Below are 27,681 nucleotides of genomic sequence, written 5' to 3'. Positions count from 1 at the left end.
CTTCACCCGGTCAGCTGTTCCGGATTGCTAGCGGAATCTCACTACAGCCTGCCTCAGAAATATCTCATTTAATATACAGGCTGTCTCAAAAGTTCTTCGCCATCTACAAATATAGCCTGTCTCAAAAATTCATCTTCCTCACTATCACGGCGGCATCATACATGAAATACAGTCTTCCTATGCCTTCAACATCTACACAACTATTCTCTCAACATATCATTCCGGCACAATCCATTTCTTCCTGTTTCAAAACTTTTCAAACCTCAATACTCCTGTGACGAACAATCTTATAAGAATCCTTTTCATTCATTTTTACTACAATTTTCGAACCTCAAGAATACAATAACACACCGTGATTTCCAATATCACCGACTACACGATGTCACAAAAATTACCTTCCCACGAATAAATATAACTTTATCAGACTTTACTGGATTTTGAGTCGCACGCGAATCTTACTCAACAGATCTGTTAAAAACACTTTTAACAATGAAACATTTTATCCTGCTGTAAATATTATTATTATTATTATTAATGTTATTATTATTATTATTATTATTATTATTATTATTAATAATAATAGACTATTATTATTTCGACAAAAAATTTCTGAACTCATACGATACGACTACAATATTGTTGTCACCTTTATAACTTTTAAGAGTTTGAACAAAATCTCAATTAATTTTAACACATATTTTAAACTTCGCATTTCAGAGTTTCTCGGCGTGAATTTTACTGCCCTGAAAAGTTTCACACGACGACCAGAAATGTAACACATTCGCCTGATCATAATTAAGTATTAATTCGACACACGCACTGTAAATGTTATTGGGACAAACAAATTCTAAACTACAATATTAATACAAAATATAAACACAGACCTGTAATAATAGTCATCCTGGAGATTCCGGCCACATTTAGCCAGCTGCCCTCGTGTTTAGCCGTTCATGGCTACAATAGACATCATCTTCTTATATATATAACTTCAAATACACAGATGTTACACTCGTTATCGATTAACACCGCAAATTGACCCACTTTATTTGCTTTTTAACATGCGACGAGCATCCTTCTCAAGTAGCGACTGCCACTGTTTTCCCAGGACCCTATTTTCGTCCACCCTAATGCTGGTCAGGTTTTTCAAAGATAACAAGAATAGACCTCACTGGCTAGCCTCCAGAATCCCTTTGACAATATCAAACACACACAATTGTAGTACAGAGAGAAGCTCAGTTACGTATTCTAAACAGATATCTAAGCCTTCACAGTTTTCATCTGCAGAAGCTCAGGAAAATTTCTATCACCTTCCATTTAATACTCTACTTGAACCATTGACACGAATATATAACAAGAGAACTAAACCTCTCACTTTCTTGCAGACGAGCGACGTGGGTTTCACCGTCCAGACCTTCAGATAGTAATGAAAAATGTAGGTGGAGGGGAGTTCTTTTATACCTTCTGAGAGGACGCCACCCTCACCATGAAGCTCAATGGTGCAATCTGCTAATTCCACCTCCACTTGAGACTTTCCTAACTGTCTGACTAATTTTACAAACATATATTTAAATCTGCATTTAACTTGAAAAATCTGAATAGCTGCATTTAAAATTGAAAATCTGAAAATTAACATTCATTAAACAAAACACACACTCGTCGAACCTTGTACTCACACTTACTTGTTACCTGCTTACTTACACATACGTTATTTGAAGGGCGCCAGCTGTCACTCAGTACAGCAATAATAGAATGAGACTCTTGACTATCTCTAGGGTGTGGGGTAATAAGCTTACTTTTGACAACATACCATATAAGTTCTGGGAAAAGGAGATTGGCGTTCGGTTTCCCCATTAATTTTGAGGTTAAGATATTTTACTGTCAATGAAATGAAACTATGAATTCGTTTGATAGAACAATATATATTCTTTAAATAATATATCAAAAAATAGTGAGTCTTGTTGCGATAAAACAGATGAGAATATGAAATTATGACATTGCAACTGAAAGAAACTAGGCATGAATTTGAATTCTTCTTGACCGGACATTTAACAATTTATACGAAATATTTCCCTCACTTTTTCACTTGACTGTACCTTCAACACTTTGAGTGTAATTACGACGTAATCCATTGCTCTGGTGTTTACTGTAGATGTGTCACGCCTAACGTGGTGATACATCCTTGCGACTGCTTCTTCTCCATATCATCTGACTTCTTTGTAAGTCAATATGGTATGACCTCTTGGCAGGTCCAGGGTTGCCCTCTCTGACTCCTTGGTAAGCCTTGCGTCCGCGTCTTCCACTAAGTGACGGACCAACCATTTGGTCTCACTCTCTCAATGACCAATAATTAATGGCTCACTGAGTCTTCTCCATCTCTCGTTCACACTCGTTGGCTGACCACCTAAGGCCTCTTGATCTAGTAGACTACTTCACTGTACTGCATCCGTATAAGTAATGACTGACGCTACAATATGGAGCTACCTTATATAGACGTTGGTTGACACAACTACGTAATCTCCAGAAATAACAATGACATACTCCCACCTACGCGACAGATATTACATCCAGTGGTGAAATAGCCCCGCGGCGACTAACTCCGTGCGCGCATTGCTAAATAAATACGATGACATAGCCATGGCGCGGCGATGACTTGGCAGAATCGCCACTAATATTGCACAATGCCCCAACGTCACATCTAATCTCTGATATATACAACAATTCTCACTGTACAGGTATTGAGTGTTATACTACACATACGTATATGTGTATACATCTAAGTGCAATCTTGCAAGCAACAGGCAATTGCAAAATTGAATAAAACGGATAATTACAATAATAGTACAATATCACAGATAACATAATAATAATACTGACATAATAATAATAATAATAATAATAATAATAATAATAATAATAAAATACAGATAAAATCATACAATAATAAAAATACAGATATCATCTTGTAACGGGATTTGAACCGTTACACACTGGACCAATTTTCCTCAAATTTATTCCATAAATTCAGACTTATAATTTATTTTTGTGTTAATTTTTTATTTTCCCATACTTGCAACGGGCGTAATGAATTTATTTCTGACATGTAATTTCGCGGTCTTTCTTCAGAAATAGACCTCGACACGTGTCGCAAATCCGCGAGTATGAAGCCAACATTCCTCCAGACTTAATTGCATTTAAATTCACCCTGGGGATTCTATCTTCATGTAATGTTTATTAATAATTAGGTACTTTATTCCAGGATTTACCATGTCGCAAAATTCTCTCGTTGTGAAAGACTTTTTGAAAATGATAAATTATCCAGTACTCGAGGTCAACCGGAGTATCCCGGTATTTCACGAGATGGCGGCTCTCTTGTCACGGCGAGCGCTGTTCCCTCGAGAGAGGGAGGCTCTTGAAATAAAAACATGGCTTCTCTCAAAAAAGTTATTTGTAGCTGAAATAAATATCTGGAGTTATTTTTCATCGTAGAATTATTGGTTCAACTGTTTGGCATTGAACGCTCTGAAGACTGGAATCGAACCCGGGGTCTGTGAGGTTTAGCCTGGACATGTAACCAGCGTTAGGTCATGTGAGGTTAAGGGCGCACTCTTAGCCAACCGGCCTATTGAGGTCACATGAGGTTAAGTACACACTCTCATTCAGCACATTTCATGAGGTGGAGGCCTCGTTCAGGGACCGGAGGTTGAGGTGGCGGCAGAATCCCCCCCACTTACACTACAGACTCAATACGTTGCTTCCGATGTACGGTGCGCACTGGGAAGTTTTGATGAAAATGACAGGAAAGTTTCCTAGTGTTATTCACAATCGAGTTCGGGAATTTCTACTATAACTGCAGGCCCAATTGGATGATGCCATTCACCATTGAGATGGGGAGTTTCCACTATAAAGAAAGAAATACGCCACATAATGGCAGCTTGCAGCTTGGCGTCTCTTTTGACTTCTACCAATAATCAACCACGAGTTTAGAGGAATGACGATGACAACGGCATTACATTACTTCGCTGCTGACAAGTACCCAGAAATGTTACCATGGTAACCGGTCACTCAATGCAGACATAATGTCGTTCAATTGTATCACCCTATGTCGCTGTTGCTCGCTTAGCACCACCCGGGGGACACGTGCAGGGCAATCAATAGGCAATATCCTGTGGTCATGAGCAACGGTCATCCCCATGCTCACATGCTCATGACCTAAATCCAACCCAAAAATTGAAGGGATTCCACATCGCAAGAAAACTATGGTGTCGCCTCAACAGACTGAGAACGGCAATTTCGTACGCCATAAGTGGGGTTGGATGGATTCTCCAATGTGTGCATGCAGTGAAGAGGAACACACCATCGACCGTGTATATCCTGTGCTGCCCTCTTCATGCCTACTCCGGAAGCCGCAGCGACCTCTTTCATCTTCAAGAAAGTGCTGTAGAGTGGCTGAAATACTTGGACCTGTATTTATGAATTTGTAGTCATAATTACCATTGGATTAAATAACTCAATGCAGAGCACGAAATCCGCAGAAAATAGTAATTTTCTCCGTAATTTGAAGATTAAGCGAAATTATGTACATAACAAACGTTGTTTAAAATGAAGGTAAGTTTTACAAAAGGTCTACGGGTTTAAAAAAAAAACAGTAGGAGCTGAAATAAAAAAAATACAGTTCAGGTCTTACTATAAACCGCCAGACTTTTTAGTAATTTTGGAATCATATGTATGTCTAAACCTGCTCCTCAATGAGTATACCCTAAATATGAAGTCTGGCCGGGAGCTATCCAGCCGTTTCGCCGTGAGAGGGAAACCTCTGTCGCTTTCATATTGTCAAAACCAAGGGTGATAGAGTGACAGGTCAATAAAAGTAATACATTTATTCGAGCCCACACTATAAGACAGTGCACTGTTCATAAATATGAACTAAAAATTACGTCATTCATTTATGTGCTGTGAAAGCACATGGGTGGATTTAGACTCAAAAGCCCTAGCTAGGAAATTAGATTGTGAGAGGGTACCGAGCTCGATAGCTGCAGTCGCTTAAGTGCGGCCAATATCCAGTAATTGGGGGATAGTGGGTTCGAGCCATATTATCGGCAGCCCTGAAGATGGTTTTCCGTGGTTTCCCATTTTCACACGAGGCAAATGCCGGGGCTGTACCTTAATTAAGGCGGCGGCCGCTTCCTTCCAATTCCTAGGCCTTTCCTATCCCATCGCCGCCATAAGACATATCTGTGTCGGTGCGACGTAAAGCAAATAGAAAAAAAAAAGTAGAGATTGTGAGAATGGTTGGAATTCTTTACTAAGTGGAAATCTACTTTCACATTTTCACGTCAGTAATGGATATTGTTCCCTTTCATATGAAGAATATTTTGTTGGCGAAACACATAACCATTATTTGAGTTCAGAATTGCTCATGGTAAGTTGCAAACCAAGTGTTTGTAAGAAGAACCTTGCACCCAGTAAATGAGTTCAGTGTTTTATTACGAGTTTTATACCAATACTTGGCTTATTGAGTTATAAGAAGACCATGAAGTCTTTCTTCTAGTGCTTGGTCGTAACTTCAAACACTGGCAGTCGGCCTTATTCGTTCACAAATGTTCTGTATTTGTATTGCATTGGTACCTTTCCTGTATAACGATAGGTGGTATAGATAAATTCCATAACACCGGATACCAATCCAGACATTATTCTTTCATAAATTAAACAATCGGCATATGCATCAAATTAATCCACAGGTTGCGAACCAGCCATAAAGGCTGTTCTTTAAGAATCATGGATGTTAAATGGAGAGGGAGCACGGTATTTCATATCACCTATTCCCCAACAGACAGAGTATGGTCTAGCTGCTCCATTATTACTTCCAAATCACTGCCGTTAGCTTGCTGATACTCTGACATTAATACAAATGAGGTGCTGAATTCGAGAGTGGTGGTGGTGATGATTATTGTCTTAAGAGGAAGTAAAACTAGGCAACGATCCTCAATATAACACTGATGGGAGAGAAAAAGTTGAAAGGATCCAACACTTGGAAAAATGAAGGTATCGGCCAAAAAGGCAAGGGACACGAAGGGCGTGAAAATTACTCCCGAGGATTCGCAACCCAATACTGTCGGGGTCGAAAAGAACAAGAGTTGACCAAGAGAGTTCGGATAGGATAGAAGTAAGTAAGAAGCCTGGCACAAGTAAGTGGAAGCAATGCCAGGACTCAGCTAAGGGCCCCGTGATCACCAAGCAACACTCCCAAGATGAGATCCCCAGGGGTTCTTATAGTCGCCCCTTATGAGAGGCAGGGGATTCCGCTGGTGTTATTCTACCGCCCCCATCCAGAGGGGGAGCTGAATTTGAGAAAATCTCGTATGATGAAGCTATATTTACAGGTACCTACATCACTAACTCTACACAAATTTTATGCTGTGCACGATTTAATCTGTCAGAATTTGCACAATCATCATTACCATAATTGGAAAATATTTCCCCTCCTTGTTTCTGGTAGTCTTAGAGAAATATCAAATTCAGAGTCTGGAATGTCTGAAAGATTGGATATTTCAACCTCATCTAGAATTCGTGCTACAGTCAGCCGCTTTACTCTGCTATGAAGTACAGAGCAATTAACAAATCCTAAGTTAATGTGTGCGTGCATTATCATTGTATAGCGTCCGACTCGTTGGCTGAACGGTCAGCGTACTGGCCTTCGGTTCAGAGGGTCCCGGGTTCGATTTCCGGCCGGGTCGGGGATTTTAATTTTCATTGGTTAATTCCAATGGCCCGGGGGCTGGGTGTTTGTGCTGTCCCCAACATCCCTGCAACTCACACACCACACATAACACTGTCCTCCACCACAATAACACGCAGTTCCCTACACATGGCAGATGCCGCCCACCCTCATCGGAGGGTCTGCCTTACAAGAGCTGCACTCGGCTAGAAATAGCCACACGAAATTATATATATCATTGTATAGCGAAAACGTAAGCAAGTGTTATTCTATTTCTTCTTCTTATTTCCGTGTCTGGTTCAAACTTTGTCCAATAGCAAGTGGCTGATACCGTCTTGTCTTTTCTTAGGGCAAATCGACCATAGAGCAAGGAACGTAAAGCAAGAGCGTACTAGCAGAGAGCACCATCTATGTAGGCCAGAAGGTATCTGCATCACATGAGAGGAGATCCTATTTTCTTAAATAGACCAGACATCTAGATACTCATACTCTTGGGCGATTTAATGTTCTCCAAAGTAGATAAGAGAGCTCTCAAACTTTCGCAAAAATTATTTCTTGGCTTTCAGAAAAGTGTCATCCAGCTCGTTGCCTGCGAAATGATCGAATCACGCTACATACAAATAATAATGCTGGAAATACTAAGCAAAGTACACAAACATCATGTATTTTATGTATGTTAATCAAGTTTATTCTGTAACGTACTGCAAAGTCAGTTATGTTGACATGATTTACAAATAATTCTACTTACGTTCTTCATCCTTGTCCAGACGACTTGTATGAATTCCAAACCAAGTACGATGGAAAATCATTAACAAAATTGCGCGCACTGATCGTGAAAAACGTATCGTGGTTCGCTGATATTTTCTGGTTATAGTTGACAATGCAACAGTGTAACCCAAACGAGCAAAATTGAAAGGGCTGGAAATTACCCACCTGAGCAAAAATGGATTACTATTTGAGAGTACGAAAACATAATATCTGGTATCTTCTGTCTTCTAGGGAACAATAAAACACTGAACTAACGAACAGTGTGACAGGATAGTTATGCTGAGATTACTTACAAGAAGGAAATACAATGTTCTCCTTACTGGACATGAAGGTATCGGTAGGAGTACGAGATAAATTCATGCACTACTTTTTAAAGGGTGAAATGCTTCACGATCGTTATTCCCAGAAATTTACTCTCTTCTGGCGCATGTTGGGACATCTGCTACTAAATTTTCTTTTCCGCCCCTGAAAAAGACGGTGGACCTTCTAGACCTTTTCCGACTAGCGTGTCATGAAGGTCTTGTTTATAACGTTTTACAATCTAGTGTGGCATCAGTTAGTTTCCTTTAAAGTCATCATGAAACCCCGCCATTTGACTTCGTTTAGGTATTAGATTGCATTACATATAAATCCATCCGACTGACTGTTTCATGGTTTTATTTTGAAAAATTCACTAGAAATTACATTTTTAAAATAGGTAAGTTTTAGGAATAAGATATATTTTTGCTTTAACCTAATACAATTTGTAAAAGATATGGCCAAACAATTAATTGTGACATATTTCTTTATTGAAGCATAATGCTGAAATATGCCATTTTTTAAGATTTTCGAAGTATTTATTACACGTTAAAAACATTAAAACTTACTAATGTGTTGGTGTGGCATGCCACAGAAGTTGTGCACGCGTGACATATGTTCGCCATCCCTGCTCTAGGCTATAACTCCGTTCCCCAGGCCAGGAGATCTGTATCGGAGAAGATGTGCGGATAAGGTGAGAGGGTTGGCAGCCGTGGCCTATACTAGTAACATTCCCGCCATTCGCCGTAGTGCAGGAGAATGGAATACCACGGAAAACCATTCTTAGGAGAGCCTACGGTGGGTCCAGCCCCTATCAGTATCCCGAATACAGAGGCGCAGAAATACGGTAGAGCCATGGCTACCTCTCCTCTGCTCGGTTTGCAGAGCTGTCGGTCCGCGGACCAGCCGTGGCCACTTGTAGGCCGAGATCTTCTCTGCAACCGCCGCCGAAATAGAGTGGGAGAAGCTCAGGGCTATACTGTATATGTATACTTCACCGTATACGGTAGCCTCATTTCTAGGTGTCTAGACTTCCAGGCGTGAAATCGAACTATTGCTTGGACACCCTCCAACAACCTTACGCAAATTCTAGTTTATTTCAACTTTATTATCACGTAAATAAATACATATCGCTCAGCACTGTACCAACGACATATGTTTTGTTACATTTTCTTCATACCACACAAATAAATAGTCTACATCAAATCGCGTATGTGAGTTACTTTCTATCAATATTTGTGTAACTCCTCTTACATTTCTCTTATTTTGACAATCCACATTTTTGGAATAGAGTAGAACTCTATTTCTCGAGAGAGAAAACGTAATATTTTTGGGTTTAAAATATGGTTCAAACACATTTGTTCTTCTTAGGACGATAAAATGCATAATCTTCTGTGACGTATTGATCAGTCTCTTTCTTCCAACTTGAATGTCAGTGGATTCACAACCATGTTGATAAAGTTTGATTTTAGTTTGAGTTCACGGTCGTACTCCAGATGGAAATTGCGGAAAACCTGGAATAGAAAAGACAGTGAATATATGAAAGAAACATTGATCGACCAAGTTGGGAATTTATATAAAATATGCACACTGTAAGAAATTAATAAAAGTGTTTATGATCTTGTTGCTGATGCTGTTTATTGTTGCGCTAAGAGGAATAACGACAGTATTATCATCCATTCGTAACAATGATTATAGAGGAAAGAGAATGCGATACAAATTGTTGAACTACAAGGTACCTTCAAAGTGAAATCTGTCTGCAAACGAATAAGGGTAGAAAATCTCCAGGACGAGGAAATTAGACAGAAGTACATGGATATGATTAGTGAGAAGTTTCGAACAGTAGACAGTAAGCAGGTTCAGGATATGGAAATAAAATGGGCGGCATACAGGAATGCTGTAGTAGAAACAGCAAGGTACAGTGACTCTATATGTACAGTGTGGCCAAGTCCAGTCCAGCCGCCATGTTTTAGCCAAGTTCTCGATCAGCTGATAGATGAAGGGGAGTGATATTATTATTGTTTCAATAAAGAATAGAGTAGTTCAATATTTTAAGATGTTATTTGTTTTGCTTATACTGTGTGTATATAAGCCCATCAGTATTTGTTATATTCAGAGTCTGGCTAACTGGTGTAAGACTTCAGAATTTAGATTTACACGTCGTATAAATGACACAATTACTTGTTCGATATTGTGTGTTGGCAGCTAGGCCTATTACATTTATGTTATAATACATGTGGCATAAAATAGTATAGTCATTGTTTTGAATAATGTATGTAATGCCTGTAAAGTTGGCCTGTATTTAAATTTAAAAATTAACATTACCCTATTCCAGGTTTTATTTTAACATAATATAACATGACATATTGTACCATTCTACTCCTGGTACTAATATAAATAATGACGAAAACCTGTTACTCTTTAGTGGTGAAACCAAGTAACTGTCATAGTCCCCAGGTAGGTGCGTATAAAGCTCTGTTAATGACGGGTACGGTTTGAGCCCCGCAATGAGCAATTCAATATTGGTATCGCTATAAACTATAGTTTGAGAAAATACTACTTGTTGCGCGGTGAAGTAAAACAGATATCCTGGTCCCGGAGTACTTGTATATTCAGGACTCTGTTACCGATCACACGCGGTTCGATTCCCGTGATGTGCGTCTAATTCTGTGCCCTGTTCCGTTAGTACTGGTAGTTATCCGCTGTATTTTAAACATTCTATTTTCTACTATCGGTTTTGCTAATACATTTTTATTACTGTTAATAATTCTGTTTTTTTCTACCGCTCTTCCCACAACTATGGGGCTGTGGGAGCGAACTGCGTCACGCATGTGGATTTTCCCCTGTCGAACGGCTGGATGTCCTTCTTGACGCCAATCCTATATGGAGGGATTTAATCACGATTGCGAGTTTCTGTGGTGGTTTGCAGTGCGGTAGAGTTGAAATCCCTGACTGAGTACGATGGAAAACCTTGGAGGGTAAACAGATTAAGAAAGAAATAAAGATGATAGCTCATGCGATGAAAATGAATGAGGCATAAATGATAGGGAGTGACCTTTCCTGTAACTTTTCTTATGAACAAGTTTCAGATTTTCGGGGATATTTGGAAATTTGTGAAAAATAATATAATCGTGAAAATCTGTTATTTTACCATACACAGCAGAATCGCAAAAAACGTAAAAGATCGAAAATTATATTCTATTATATTTTAAACATCTTTCGTTATGTACAGGTTTTCAATACGGCGAGTATTTAACGGAGAAATCTGACGTTTACTGCCTTGGCCTCCATAAAATTACTAACGCATTTTGTTTTTATTTTTACCATTATATTGCATGAGACAACTCTGATCGTTGCTGGGAGCGTCTTATAATGTGCTGCTTTCAAAGCTGAAAACAAGCAATAGCCCAACTTCATTTTAAAACCCTTTCCGTATCTATTTTTTCACCTATAAGCACAACAGCCCGGCGTTATTTTCTTGCAATATCAGACCTCAGAAATACGTAAATGCACACACATTTCGAAACTAATAATAATAATAATCCCCCGTGTTTAATAAAAACATACAGTCGGTAGTATTTAAGTTAAAATAAGTAGCCTGTTCTTCGCTCTAATTGCATGAAGTGTGATCTTACCCTGTGCGGAATACGAGCTACATACGTTTATATGAGCTGACGGGGCATTTGGCTAAAACATGGCGGAGCCAATCAGAATGAAGCACTCGTTGGCCACACTGTACATATAGAGTTACTGTACAGCAAGAGAATGCCTAGGAACAACTGTGTGTAAAAATGGGAAAAGGCGGACATCTTGATGGAATGACGAAGTGAAAGCAGCTTGTAAACGTAAAAAGAAGGCTTATCAGAAGTGGCTCCAAACAAGGGCAGAGGCAGACACGGAATTGTACGTAGATGAAAGAAACAGAGCGAAACAAATAGTTGTTGAATCCAAAAATAAATCGTGGGAAGATTTTGGTAATAACCTAGGAAGGCTAGGTCAAGCAGCAGGGTAACCTTTCTGGACAGTAATAAATAATCTTAGGAAGGGAGGGAAAAGGGAAATGAACAGTGTTCTGAGTAATTCAGGTTAACTCATAATAGATCCTAGGGAATCATTGGAGAGGTGGAGGGGATATTTTGAACATCTTCTCAATGTAAAAGGAAATCTTCCTGGTCGTGTAGCGAACAGTCAAGCTCATTAGGAGGAGGAAAATTATGTTGGTGAAATTACACTTGAGGAAGTGGAAAGGATGCTAAATAAACTCTATTGTCAAAAAGCAGCAGGAATATATGAAAATAGACCTGAAATGGTGAAGTATAGTGGGAAGGCAGGGATGAAATTGCTTCATAGGGTAGTAAGATTAGCATGGAGTGTCGGTAAGGTACCTTCAGATTGGGCAAAAGCAGTAATTGCACCTATCTATAAGCAAGGGAACAGGAAGGATTGCAACAACTATCGAGGTATCTCATTGATTAGTATACCGGGCAAAGTATTCACTGGCATTTTGAAAGGGAGGGTGCGATCAGTAGTTGAGAGGAAGTTGGATGAAACCCAGTGTGGTTTCAGACCACAGAGAGGCTGTCAGGATCAGATTTCCAGTATGCGGCAGGTAATTGAAAAATGCTACGAGAGGAATAGGCAGTTGTGTTTATGTTTTGTGGATCTAGAGAAAGCATATGACAGGGTACCGAGGGAAAAGATGTTCGCTATATTGGGGGACTATGGAATTAAAGGTAGATTATTAAAATCAATCAAAGGCATTTATGTTGACAATTGGGCTTCAGTGAGAATTGATGGTAGAATGAATACCTGGTTCAGTGTACTTACAGGGGTTAGACAAGGCTGTAATCTTTCACCTTTTCAGGTTGTAGTTTACATGGATCATCTGCTGAAAGGTATACATTGGCAGGGAGGGATTCAGTTAGGTGGAAATGTAGTAAGCAGTCTGGCCTATGCTGACGACTTGGTCTTAAGGGGAACCGGAGGTACCTATGCTGCCCATGTTAAAATGATGAAATTTAAGGAACAGTTATGGGAAAACTATTACTTCTATTAATTTGAAAATTCGTCAGAAATACAGTGGTTCAGTCTTGAAGTGAGGACGGGGGGATTTTTTACTATCTTTTATAGCTTCTCTTGAATAATGTTTTGTTACCAACCCTAATTTTTTAAAAAAATGTTATATTTAATTATTTATACACTACTGAACATATTGTCAAATGGCTGTGTTAAAATGTACTTTCTACCACAAAGAGCACTATATAAAAGTTTCACCTGGCTATCTTTAGTGGTTGTTGAGAAATTGTTCCTTAAATTTAAAAAATCTAATTTACGGGAAATGGCCTCCAAAGTTTATCAATACATTCCTGAACTATAGGATGGATTGTCAGGGTCTTCTTCTTCTTCCTCCAAGAGGATTATTCTTCTTTTCAGTCCTGTTGTTCCGTCATATTTCATGTCCCTTTCTCTTCTTTCTGATTGGTCAGCGTAGCTGCCTTCGGTTCACAGGATACGGGATCGATTCCAGAGCAGGTCAAAGATTTTAACCTCAAAATGGTAATTTTCTCCGGCTCGGGGACTGGATATTTGTACTGTCTCCAACATTCTTGTAACCCACACATAACAACATCCTCTTCCACAAAAACACGCAGTTCCCATACACGGTAGGTGCCACCCACCCTTGTTGGATTATCTGCCTTACAAGGGCTGCACCAAGCTAGAAATAATAATATTAATAATAATAATAATAATAATAATAATAATAATAATAATAATTGCTCAGTCTGTTTCCAGTCATCCGACCGGGTTAGGAATGTAATTAATGAAGCCCCCTCTAGCGGCGAGGATAAGCATTACTGTGCCGGCTGCCCACTTCCTCTGCAAGCATGTATAGAAACAGCAATAATTCCACTTCTAGGGCGAGTAGAATGATAAATCAAAGTTTGCCTTGAAAAGGAATGTTCAACTTAATTTTAGTAGTAAAAATGAAATATCGTAATTTTTTGGATTTGACCACCTCCGGCTCCCCTTAATGGCAGATTGTGTCGAAAGCCTGCAGTCTAATATCTGGGAACTTGAAAATAGGTGCAATGAGTATGGTATGAAAATTAGCTTTTCGAAGAACAAATTGATGTCAGTAGGTAAGAAATTCAACAGAATTTAATGTCAGATTGGTGATACAAAGCTATAACAGGTAGATAATTTCATGTAATTAGGTTGTGTGTTCTCCCAGCATGGTAATATACTCGTAGTAAGTGAGATTGAATCAAGGTGTAGTAAAGCTAATGTAGTCAGCTCGCAGTTGCGATCAAGAGTATTCTGTAAGAAGGAAGTCAGTTCCCAGACCAAACTGTCTTTACATCGGTCTGTTTTCAGACCAACTTTGCTTTACGGGAGCGAAAGCTGGGTGGACTCAGGATATCTTATTCATAAGTTAGAAGTAACAGACATGAAAGTAGCGAGAATGATTGCTGGTACAAACAGGTGGGAACAATGGCAGGAGGGTACTCGGAATGAGAAAATAAAGGCTAATTTAGGATTGAACTCGATGGATGAAGTTGTACGCATAAACCGGCTTCGGTGGTGGGGTCATGTGAGGCGAATTGAGGACGATAGGTTACCTCCTCTGCGACGGAGGGTAAGAGAAGTAGAGGGAGACCGAGGCGACGATGGTTAGACTCAGTTTCTAACGATTTGAAGATAAGAGGTATAGAACTAAATGAGGTCACAGCACTAGTTGCAAATATAGGATTGTGGCGACGTTTAGTAATACACAGAGGCTTGCAGACTGAAAGCTGAAAGGTATAACAGTCTATAATGAAAATGTAGGTATGTTTCTATCTCCAACATTAAAAATTTGGTCTGCTTAGGATTCTTTTTTTCTTGAAAAACCGGTGTTTCCTTCGGAATAATTCTCTGTCTCCCTTCATGTAGGTGGCTAGGTATCTAATTAGCAACACGTGATATGCAGTAACTGAAATTAAATTCCATATATTTCAAAATGATTTACCTTTGCAGCCAATATCTCAATCTCGAGCTCAGCAAATCGCCGGCCGATACACATTCTGGGTCCAAATCCAAACGGAAGAGCGACAAATGGATGGATCTTGTTATGTTCCTTCTCACCCTTTAGCCAGCGCTCAGGAATGAAGCGGTTTGCTTGTGGAAAGTTTTCTTCTTTGTTGGTGGCCACCATGTGATTGAGCAGGACCTCGGTCTGGAAATTTGAAACACACCTGATTGAATTCAGTATAGAGCCAATTACTTTGGTCAGAAATATGTTTTTAACATGGATTAAAATAACCAACATACAGTAATGCGTGTGTGCTGATCACGAATATAACATCGAAAAACCCTCAAAAAGCCACATTATTTTCAGAAATATATTCTATAGTCGGTGAACAGTAAAAAGTGTGTGAATTAACATAATACCTGGTTCCTTTCTTTAATGTAATTGTTTTGCATAATGATAAACGGGGTTAAAAGTCAGGTTGTGATTTTCAAAAATAGGAAAAGTCCTCTCAGTTTTAATTACTGCGATGATGGGGTGAAAGTTCCTTTTGGGGATCATTGTAAGTATCTGGATATTAATATAAGGAAAGATCATCATTGGGGTAATCACATAAATGAGATTGTCAATAATTGCACATGGTTTTGAGGGTGTTTAGGGGTTTTATTAAGGATGTAAAGGGCAACGCATATAAGTCTATGGTAAGACCCCAACTAGAGTATGGATCCAGTGTATGGGACCCTCACCAGGATTACTTGATTCAAGAACTGGAAAAAATCCAAAGAAAAGCAGCTCGATTTGTTCTGGGTGATTTCCGACCAAAGAGTAGCGTTACAAAAATGTTGCAAAGTTTGGGCTGGGAAGAACTGGAAGAAAGAAGACGAGCTGCTCAACGAAGTGGTATGTTCCGAGCTGTCAGCGGAGAAATGGCGTGGAATTACATTAGTCGACGAATAAGTTTGAGTGGCGTCTTTAAAAGTAGGAAAGATCACAATATGAAGGTAAAGTTGGAATTCAAGGGGACAAATTGTGGCAAATATTAATTTATAGGAAGGGGAGTTAGGGATTGGAATAACTTACCAAGGGACAAGTTCAATAAATTTCCAATATCATTGAAATCATTTAAGAAGAGGCTAGGAAAACAACAGATAGGGAATCTGCCACCTGGGCGACCGCCCTAATTGCAGATCAGTACTGATTGATTGATTGATTGATTGATTGATTGATTGATTGATTGATTGATTGATTGATGTACCTAATTACGAAAAACATAAGAAGGGCGTAGGCTATTGCTTGCTTTAGGGGTTTAAGTAGGTGAGAGAGAATAAAGTTGGTACAACAGCCCAATAATTAGAACAGGGATGCTTAAATAATATTAAAATAAAATTGAATATCCTAACAATTCATCAGGTGTTAAATCTGTGCAATATACCCCCTAAATTCCTATTTCTCTCCATCCATCAGGAAGTGAAAATTCTATTAGCCCCTCATTAATAAAAGTCTTCAGACTGCTTGAAATTCCACTCAGGCTATCTTAATTCCCGTATATGGTTATACAGTACGTTGTTGTTTGCGTCATCACTCCAAGGACTGGTTTGTTGCAGCGCTCCATGCCACCCTATCCTGTGTTAATCCTTCAATTTCTACGTAACTACTACATCCTGCATCTGCTCTAATCTGATCGTCATAGTCATATCTTCGTCTACTCCTACCGTTCTTAACGCCTACGCTTTTCTCAAAAACCAACTCATCAAGTCCTCTCAGTATACCTCTCCTTCTCGTTAAATTTAGCCAAATCGATCTCCTCTCACCAACTGGTTTCAATATCTCTTCATTCGCGATTCGATCTACTCATCTCACCTTCAGCATTCTTCTGTATCACCGCATTTCAAAAGATTATATTATTTTTCCTTCTGAGCTTGTTTTCCTCCATGTTTCACTGCCATGCAATTTTACACTCCAAAAAATAGTATTCAAAAACAGATTCCTAATTCCTATATTAACGTTCGAAGTGAGGAAATTTATTTTCTTGAGAGAGAGTCTTGCATTCCTTCTGCTCGCCTACATTTTATGTCTTTACTTCTGCCACGGTTAGTTATTTTACTAACCAAGTAACAATTTTTCATCTACTTCTGTAAGACTTCATTTCCTAATCTAATATTTCCAGCATTATCTGATTTAGTTCGACTGCATTCCATTACTTTTGTTCTGGACTTATTTAATTTCATCCTGTATTTCTTCCCCCAACTCTCTGTCCATGCCATTCTGCAATTTCTCCAGATTTTATGAAGTCTAGGAAAAAATAATAATATTGTCGGCAAATATCAGGATTTTGATTTTCTCTACTTGGATGGTGATACCCTTCCCAAATTCATCTTTGATTTCCTTTACTGCCTGTTCTGTACATACATTGAGAAGCAGGGGTGAATAAATGGAACCTTGCCTCACTCCTTTCTGGATTGATGCTTCTTGTAAAAAGCCCTCGATTCTTATCACTACAGACCGACATTTTTTCAGATTTTAAGTAATTCGTCGTTATCGGTAGATATGCGTATTCTAGATCTACGAACGCTATATACGTGGCTTTACCCTTCCCATTTCAGCCATCTGAAACCATATATAAAGTCAGGATTACTTAACTTTTCCTACATTTCTTATGAAGTCAAATTGATCTTCTCCCAACTCAGTTTCAACTTGTCTTTCCCTTCTTCTGTAAATAATACGTGTTAAAATTTTGCAGGCGTGAGATTCTAAACTAATGGTGCGGTAGTTTTCACAGTTATCATCGTCTGATTTATTGGGATTTGGTGTAAAATATTCTGCCGAAAAGCGGATGGCCCATCAAAATTCTGTCAAATTCTTTCTTCAAAATCGGGACCGCTATTTCATTAACATCAACACCTTCTTCTTGTTCCAGAACCATATCATCTACTTCCTCTACTTGATACAACTGTTGGATTTGTTCTCGCCATCTTTCTGCCTTGTCTTCTTTCCCTGGAAGTGGTTTTCTATCTGAATTCTTAATATTTATACACTTAACTTTTCTTCCTTCGAAGGTTTCCTTGATTTTACGGCATGCAGAATTTACCTTTACTAGGACCATACAACCTTCAAACTCCTTGCACTTCTCACTCAGCCGTTCTTCCATGGCTGTCCTGCACGTTGTAGCCACTTCATTCTTTAATCGCCTGTATGCTTTTCTGACCACCTATTCTTTTTACATTCTTATACAAACGTTAATTTAATCAGGTCTAGTATCTCTTGTGTTATCCATTGATTCTTAGCAGCCATACTGACCTCATTCTTCACAACCGCAGATTCTTTCTCTATTGTGCTTCCTTTAACCTTTTCATTTAGTCCTTGTGCAACACATTGATTGAAACAATCTCTCACACTAATTCAACTTGTCTAGGTCCCATCACTTTGCATTCCTTTCTTCAATTTCTTCAACTTCAGATGGAATTTCATGATCAACAAGTTGTGGTCAGAGTCCACGTCTTCTCCTGGGAAGGTCTTGCAATCTAACACCTGGTTTCTGAAATTCTGCATAATCATAATGAAGTCTTTTCTGGTTTCACTAAGAGATGGAGCCAGCGAACAGTACGCAGCGTATGAATTTGACACATACGTCAGTTTGTTCGACTGACATTAACCTACCAACACACACAAGTTGAGCCGCCAAACACTAACGTCTGTGTTGTATCGTTCAGTGATCATGTTGACGTTTGTGCCTGAAAAAGCATTGCTTTTCTTATTTAATAAAAACGAAACAGGTGTCGAAAGTCATCGTTTGCTGGTAGAAATATATGGAGAACACGCTCCATTGATTAGAACATGTAAGACTTGGTTTCGACAATTTAAACGCGGTGATTTCAATGTTAAAGTCAGTGCGCTCACTGGTAGACCACAAAAGTGCGAAAACGATCAACAGCAATTGGCACAAGCATTAAATGAATCACAAGAAACAATCAGTAGACGTTTGCGAGCAATGGGGAAGATCAGTGTACTCGAAAAATGGGTCCCACACGATTTGAATGAACGGATGGAAAATCGCAAAGTCACTTGTGAAATGCTGCTTCAACTTGTCCGGCTCCATGGCAGAATGGTCAGCGTGCTGGCCTTTGGTTCAAGGAGCGCCGGGTTCGATTCCCGGCCGGGTCGGGGATTTTAACTATAATTGGTTATTTCCACTGGCTCGGGGACTGGGTGTGTGTGTCGTCCTTGAGCAGAAAATGAAACGAAAAGAAGGAAAGATTAAGAAAAATAAGAAATAATCAGTCAAAATAAAAAGGTTAAAAATAAAAAACGCCCCGAAAGAAAATCATTTCTGTACAGAATTGGACGGGTGACGAAAAATGGATTTATTTTGAAACCCCGAAGCGGAGAAAATCGTGGCTGTCACCTGGCGAAGCCGGTCCTTCAACACCAAGGCCAAATCGCTTCGACATGAATACCATGTTTTGTGTCTGTTGGGACCAGAGTGGCATTATGTATTATGAACTCTTGAAGGCCGGCGAAACCGTTAATGCACAACGCTATCGCCAACAAATGATTAATTTATATCAATCATTATCGAAATACGACCGGAATGGACGAGAAGACATGGCAAAGTGATTTTGTTACAAGACAATGCGACTCTTCACACAGTGAAACTAGTGAAAGACGCCTAGAAATCACTTGGATGTGACGTCCTTTCGCACCCGCCGTACAGCCCCGACCTGGCGCCATCTAACTATCACCTCTTCGCATCAATGGGGCAATCGATTGCAGAGCAGCACTTCAGCAATTTCGAGGAAGTTGGAAAATGGCTTGACGAACGGTTTTCCGCAAATGACAAGCAGTTTTTCTGGCATGGTATACATGACTTACCTTAAAGATGGGCGTTGTGTGCAGAAGCCGATGGCCAATGTTTTTATAAAATAAAAATGAATTTTCCTTAAAAACTGGGGGTTTTCTTTACCACAAAACCTGCAAAAACTTATGCATACATCTGGTATTTGTTACCTTCCAGTGTCTCCAGGTCTCACCCACGTGTATAGCCGTCGATTGTAGTGTTTGAACCAAATTATGACAGATGCAGATTTCAGCCAGCCTACTTCCTCTTTCATTCCTTTATTCCAATCCGAATTCTCCTACTGCATTACCTTCTTTTCCTTAGCCTTTCACTGAATTCAATCCTCCCACCACAATTACATTCTCGTCATCTTGTGCATATTTTATTAAACCTTCTAACTCTTCATATGTTCTTTACATTTTGCCATCACTGGCTGAACTATTAGGCATATACACGCACTATTGCGGTGGGTATTGCCTTGGTGTCTATCTTTGCTAGTATTAGTAGCTTACTTGCTGCCCTTTTTTCTTATTCAATATTAAATTAATTCCTGCACTTCCCCTGTTCGATATTGTGTTGGTAATTCTACAGTCGCCTGACAAAAAATCCCGTCCTTCCTGCCAACTTACTTCACTTATATCAACTACTTTAGTCTATCCGTCTCCATTTTCAGATTCTCTAACCTACCAAAACGATTCAAACTTCTAACACTCAACGCTCCGACTCCCGGAATGTCCGTATCCATCTTCCTGATGTTTGGCCAAACTCGTGTAATCCCCACCCAGAGGTCCCAACTGCGAACAATTTTACCTCTAGAATATTTTAGCCTGGAAGAAACCACCATCAGTACATCATTCATACAGAGATATCCTCATGTTCTCGGGAGTTAGTTACGGCTGTAGTTTCCCGTTGCTTTAGGCCGTGTAGCAGTATCAACGCAGCTATGCCATGTTAAGTACTATTACAAGACATATCAGTCGATCATCTGGACTATCGCCCTTGCAACTTCCGAAAGGCTGCTACCCACTTTTTGATGAACCATTCGTTAGTCTGGTCTCTCGACAGATACCCGTCCTATATGGTTGCACCTGCGGCTCGGCTATCTGTTTCGCTGGGACTCGCGTCGAGGTTCATGGTTCACAAGGGAGGATATGGCAATATACCACTTGTGAAGCCGAGAACGGTTTATGAAAGACATTTAATACAGTCAGGAAGAATTGAGGCATTATTGACTCATCAGAAGTGAGTATGAAAGCAGTTTTATTGCACTGTGGTAATCTCTCCCTCTCCAGTCGTTCCACTCATGACTATGTATCGTGCCCCAAGGACTTTGTTGTTTCTTTTATAAGCTGATACCATTCTGTACGTACTTGCGTTTTCCGGACAGTAACTCTCCATGGTAAGCACATGATCTCTCTTACTTGATCAACCCATCATTTTGCGACCCGTCCTCGTGTCCTTGTGCCAGAAACTTTTCCTTGGACAATTAATTTTTCCACGTTGTCATCTTCTCTTCTCATAATATGACCAAAGAATTGCAGTATTCTCTGGTACACAACTTGGCATAAACTTTCTTGTATTCCAATTTCCAGGATGACAGAATCATTTGTTCTCCTGGCTGTCCACGGTATTCTCAACATCCTTCTCCAACACCGCATTTCAAAGGCGTTGATTCGGTTCCTGTGTTTAGCTTTTATGGTGCAAGTTTCGCATCCATACAGGAAGATCGAGAACACAAGCGAATGGACTAATCTTTTCTTCGTATTCATAGATATTGCTCTATCTTGCCAGATCTTCTTTAATTTTGCCATAGCTGTACGTCCTAGAATAATGCGACGTTTGATTTCTTTTTCGCAGCTACTTTTATCCTCGATTATTGAACCAAGATAAGAAAATTGACAGACTGTTTGGAGATTGTTAAGGTGCTGTGGCAGGTGAATCTCTGCACCTTTGTTGACAATCATTAGTTTTGTCTTGTTCCCTATTGTAATATACACCTTTTAATCTAACAGTTCCTTCAGTAGATACAAAAGAAGCCACCGAATATATGTCTATTTTTTATTGAATACAATTAATTATCACGAACATCGGTGTGTCATTTGTGGCTATTAAATGTTAATAACGCTGTTGTTTCGATTACGGGGGCATTTACGAAGTTCTTCCCTTTTCATATTTGCAGGATAGCAAACAAACAGGAAAACATTATCTGGTGAATGACTGGCCTTTCAGAGTAAATTATAATCGTATTCCTGGTGAACATATGCTTTATACGAACCGCATAAGCGACCAGAAATAAGTACTACGACCCCCAATGCACTCAAATTTGGTTTCATGGTTGCTAATTAAGCGAAGTATGATATCCTTGGAAGATATACACCCGAGAAATGAGACGAATATTGTGTTTAAAATTGAAAATGAATCTGATTTAAAAATAAAAGGCAAAAACCTATCACACAAAACGTCATAAATTTCGGAATTCTCACTGTCATTCTCATTTTCAGCACGTGGAAAATTGGCAAGATGTAGTTTACTCATGTTACGGAAAGAAGAGACAAACATTTATGGAACAACATTTATTACTATTATTATTATTATTATTATTATTATTATTAATAATAATAATAATAATAATATTCAGACTTTTGTTCAGTTCTTTGCATGAGATATCGATTCTATATAGAACTTATTAACTTGAATCTTCGCTGGTTACAAGATATTACATTTTGTAAATTTTTACTCACCCCTTTAGGTATCCTGTAGTTACTTAGAACTACATCGTTTGCAATTTTACGCGCATTGCCTGCCGCAGTTGGTGAGAGCCTGAAAGAATATCACTCGAATTAATCAAGAAACTCTGTGAATATAATTCTGATGAATGGGCAGACTTAAACAGTGATGCTTGTTGGGTGGGAGAGGGGCAAAGAATGGAAATGTTGGAATAGTCAGGTTATAGTTTCACTCTCAGCTATATTACGGTTGTGATATGGTAGTCGCGCTGCCTGGCCGAGGTGGTAAAGGCGTGCTCAGTTCACCCTGAAGGACGCGGGTTCGATTCCCCGTCAGGAAGTCGAAGAATTGAAGAAACGACTTTGCCATTTCCGGAGGTGCATATGGCCCTGAGGTTCACTCAGCTTACACAAAAAATGTATGTTGCGTATTCAGCACAAAGGCTGGTTTGATCCTCTACAGTTCCGCCGAACAACTGTCATATATAGCCCAGACGTCACAGAAGAGGCATTCTAGGGAAATGACGAGTGAGGTAGTTTCCCGTTGCTTTCCTCACCAAATTGAGTACCAGGCTATTAGGTTATTTCCAGGGGTAAAGGCGACCGGACGTAGAGCTAAACACTCTACCCCACGAAGCACCGAGGTTACGGATAGTGGAAGCCTTTACCTTCCACCCCTCCAAGGGGTCTGTGCGAAGAAAACTTTGCTTTATTTTGCTTTGTGGCATGGGAGACAGTCACTAGGGGGATTGTAAAAGTAAATTATATATCTCTTTCAAACGGTTGTGAGGGAATTTAGGGGTTGTAGGAAGGCTGTAAATGAGAATACGTATAAGTTTCTGGTAAGATCGTAATTAGTGTATGGAACCCACGCCAGGATTACTTGACACGAGAAATGGTGAAGATCCAAAGAAAGTCAGTAGGAATTTCTCAGTATGGTTGCCGGAAAATAAAATAGTGTTAGGCAAATTTTGCTGACCTTAGGCTGGGAAGATTTGGAGACGAACTTCATGACTTGCTGGTGTGACCCTTGCTGTCAGTGAAGAGATGGCTTGGAATTAAATTAGTAGGATAGGTTATAATGTGAAGGAAAATTTGGAATTTCAGAGGACAAGTTGGGGCAAATATTCGTTCATGAGAAGAGGAACTATCGTCAGGAATAGTTTGCCTAGGGATATGTTGGACAAATTTCTAACTTCTGTGAAATTATTTATTGTTATTGTTATGCTTTATATTTACATGGCGTTACTCAGTTTATAACGCCTGCTATTCTGTCATCTATGTATGAAATGAACATACAATTTAACATACATTTTACATAACTGATTACACACATACACTGGAATACAACGCTTTAAATAAAACACACAAACAGAAAGAATAAAGAAACGAATATAAAGTAACCCAGAAAAATGAAAATTGTTGTAATTCATCAATGAAATAAAATTTGAAAAACATAATGACACACGGAATGAAATAACAAAGCATGAAAACAATATTCATGTACTTACACTGAACTTAATAGGTCCAAGTACCGCTGCCAACATTTCTTTTTAAATACCGGTTCAGATAGGGTGTTTCTTACGTCATTGGGCAACGAATCCCATGTTAGAATTGTACTGACAACAAAGAATTCTTGTAGAGGGAGGATCTGTGGTTAGGTATTTTTAGGGTTAGGTTACTTGCATCTCTGGGCTGAATGTTATGAATGGTTGATAACAACTGGAAAGAATCTCTTAGATAAGAGGGTGCCTGCCTGTATATTATTTTGAGGAATAGAAGCAATGAATGATAGCTACGACGCTAGTTTATTTTATACCAATTTAGCTCGTGTAAAACAGGAGTTATGAAATTTTGGAACGTTCAATATAAAGCGGACCCAAACATTTAAGAAAATAATACTGTAGGTGAACAACTGTTGGGGAATCTGCGACCTGGACGATGGCCCTAAATATAGATCAGTGGTGACTATGATTACTGAGTTACAAGAAGACCAATGTTAATATACTTCTGGGGGATGTAGTATTCCAATGCACTGTCTTCTGGCATATGTGAGAGAAAGATTTTCATTGCAAACATGAAAGGGGCTGGGGCATGAGCGATACAAATAGCTCCTTTACTTATGGAGCCACTTTCTGTGATGAACTTATTGGGTCAGTTGGATTTCAGTGGGCTTTGTAGACTGATATCTAATAGCATATTCCGGCTACGTGAGGGAAATAATAGGAAACCTGCTCACTCCTCATTTCCTCTTCCGGGAGGTCTGGACCAGTTAAGGCAGATTATACTGGAAATATTCGGCACCCTACCAGCTTCCGGTGTAAGGAGTTTGCAGTGTTAATACATTATTAATTATTTGTAAAATATATAGACTCCTTGTATGGCATTTATTTTTCTTCACCGAGCGAGTTAGCTGCGCGGTTAGGGTCGTGCATGGGTTGCTTGCATTTGGGAGATGGTGGGTTCGAACCCCAATGTTGGCAGACCTAAATATGGTTTTCCGTCTTTTCCCATTTTCACGCCTGGCAAATGCTGAGGCTGTACCTTCATTAAGGCAACGGTCGCTTTCTTCCCACTCCTGGCCTTTCATATCCCTTCGTCGCCATAGGACCTATCAGTGTCGGTGCGACGTAAAGCATTGTAATTTTTATACATTTCTGAAGTAACTAATAAAAACTGACGTTACAGCTGTACTTACGCTCTTCCACAATTGATTCTTAGCCGTCTCCCCCACAGCTGGGTGCTGTGAGAACCTTAACTTACTCCAAGACAACGCGGATTTTTCTACCTGCAAAACTTTCCTCCGTTCAAGAAAATCACGTGACGGTGAGCTCATTATCATCTGTAGAAACTCGTGTTAGTTCGTTGGGTATCGGACAAAAGAGATGGACCTAACATTTTATGGAATAATCTGCCTATCTACGGTCCACAAAGGAGAACACGTTCGTTATTAGGAAGTTCGTATATTTTTCTGATGTTCCCTCCACTTCAAAATCTACTTAGATTGGTTAAATATATATACATTTCGTCTGATTTGTGTGACGGGCGTAATTAGTACCAAAAATATTTCTAATCTGCTGTTTGGTAATTTGATAATGGTGTGCAATTATTCCCAACTTTCCACTTTAGTTTCATATTTACGTAAGAGCTTGAAATACCATCTGAAGAAATTGCCATATAGCGGGGTCGGCGGGGGGGGGGGGATTATTTAGGACGGAAAGTTGATGCACGTAGTCCTATCCTTGCTAAAAGGAGGGCATTTTGAACATTTCATGTAAGAAAAAGTTCTATTTAGTATCATAGTACGTTCATTTCCTGTGAGTTTTCAATGATTAATGTACTATTTACAGCTGTATAAAATGAATTCTAACATGGAAACATAGCGTTTCCGGACTCATGTTCATATAACATATTTTCTTCTTCTACATGTGGGGAATGTGTTCTAAAACTTTGGTCATAGCTTTTTGTTACACGCTGTATGAATTAACTCCTGAATTACATGATGTATCTTATTCTACAATTATTAAAATAAATATTTTAACATCACAGTAGTCAGCTCTGTATATACCAATGAAGAATAAATACTGACAGTTACTGAGTGTAAATCTTAATGTATTATTTAACCCAGGACACTGAATATGGCATCAGTGTGTAAAGGTAAGCCATATTTAGCTACTGATCACCTAATGTGAGCTAAAGTGAGCCGGAAGTTACTTGCAAAAGAAAGCGTGCTCCCCACCTCCCTCTCCATCTCAAACCGTCAACAGCATGCGGATAATCAACCCTTGTACTGATCACTCCTGAATGTTACTGAACTTCGAAGAACCTATCTGATCTAGAGTTTCAGTGAAGCTACGTTGGTCAATAAATGCAATTACAGTAAAGTTTCTTTCTTTCTCTCTTTCTTTCTTTCTTTCTTTCTTTCTTTCTTTCTTTCTTTCTTTCTTTCTTTCTCAACCCGTTTACCCACCAGGGCTGGATTTTGTCTCGGACTGAGCGAGGGACCCCACTTCTTCCGCCTCGGGGACATGGTTCTAGACCGTGAGACTTTGGTCGGTGGGATACAACTGACTTAGAGGACCGGTACTTCGCACAGGTGGCTTCACCTGTTATGCCAAACAGGGGCCTTGTAGGGGGGGGATGGGAAAATCGGAAGGAATAGACAAGGAAGAGGTAAGGAATCGGCCGTGGCCTTAAGTTAGGTACAATCCTGGCATTTGCCTGGAGGGGAAGTGGGAAACAATGGAAAACCACTTCGAGGATAGCTGAGATGGGATTCGAACTCCTCTCTACTCAGTTGACTTCCCGAGGCTGAGTGGACCTCGTTCCACCCCTCGTACCACTTTCCAGATTTTGTGGCAGAGGCAGTAATCAAACCCGGGCCTACGGGAGTGGTAGCTAATCACACTAAACACTACACCGCAGAGGCGGACTACCAGTAAAGATATGCCGTGAATGTTTGATGAATTCTCCAAACATAAGTTTGTAAACTTACCTCATTGACTCCTTTATACAGGCTTTAAGGTACTTCATGTCCTCCAGATTCTGTGCAGTGATAGTTTGATCCTTGGATGGAAGGACTGTCTTCAGCTCTTGGTATAATTTTTCCTGCTTGTCCAGGTTTCTTGCAAGATAATGAAGAAGCGTGGCGGACGAGTGGGCAGTCTGTAATAAAGACATCACAATAAGATTCGCTTTTCGATTACTGATAGCTAAAATCGAATTGTAGGTACAATTGTATGGTATTAAAAATGTACAAATCATTCGCTGTTATATGAAAACCCCTAGAAATTCTTCGACTAAATAGAATCAGTGTAGGAGTAGCTTATTGGATGTATGCAACTCAAACTACTACACACAGTGAAACATTCAGTTTTACTGTATCTCTCATTAAATCACGTTTCCTAACATGTGTTATAACATGTTTTCCAGAAGTGTTTAAAATAGTTTTACATACCACTAGAATAAGAACTATTTCTAAATAAATAATATAATTTTCTGAGTTTGATTATGTTCCATATTTCAACCAACATTTAACTAACTTCTATAGCATTAAAAGTAAGATTTAAAAAATCCAAAACAAATAGATGGATCTGACAGGAGGATTAAAACGTCTCTAGAAACATCAAACAGTTACTATTGTTGTAACAGCAATCTCAGCAACTCGATGACAAAACATCTACAGACAGCTCTGCATCAACTTTGCCAAAACCGCCTCTGTAGCATATTGCTTTGTGCTATTAGCTCCCCTCTTTGAGGGGCCGGGTTCGATTCCTGGTACTGCCAGAGATTTAAAAATGGTAGGACGGCTGACATGTGGTTAAAATAGAAC

General features: G+C 39.4%; 2 protein-coding genes across 2 annotated transcripts in view; both read right to left on the bottom strand.

Moving 5' to 3' along the window:
• Nucleotides 1-1,054, bottom strand: part of LOC136872036 (probable cytochrome P450 49a1) — a 334,038-nt gene extending 332,984 nt beyond the window's left edge. The window contains exon 1 of the mRNA XM_068227313.1: nt 1,042-1,054. The gene's annotated coding sequence lies outside the window, so the exon portion shown is untranslated. The remainder of the gene's footprint in view (nt 1-1,041) is intronic.
• Nucleotides 1,055-8,867: 7,813 nt separating this feature from the next.
• LOC137500423 (probable cytochrome P450 49a1) overlaps nt 8,868-27,681 on the bottom strand; it is an 89,482-nt gene continuing 70,668 nt past the window's right edge. The window contains exons 9-12 of the mRNA XM_068227308.1: nt 26,845-27,014; nt 22,365-22,443; nt 14,790-14,996; nt 8,868-9,294 (exon numbers count right to left, since the gene is read on the bottom strand). Coding sequence (XP_068083409.1) covers nt 9,187-9,294; nt 14,790-14,996; nt 22,365-22,443; nt 26,845-27,014 — 564 coding nt within the window. The 3' untranslated portion in view covers nt 8,868-9,186. The remainder of the gene's footprint in view (nt 9,295-14,789; nt 14,997-22,364; nt 22,444-26,844; nt 27,015-27,681) is intronic.

The sequence above is a fragment of the Anabrus simplex genome, chromosome 4 (assembly GCF_040414725.1).
Source record: "Anabrus simplex isolate iqAnaSimp1 chromosome 4, ASM4041472v1, whole genome shotgun sequence".
Lineage (NCBI taxonomy): Eukaryota > Metazoa > Arthropoda > Insecta > Orthoptera > Tettigoniidae > Anabrus > Anabrus simplex.
The sequence above is the reverse complement of the archived record's forward strand: the minus strand, read 5'-3'. Positions and strand labels throughout refer to the sequence as shown.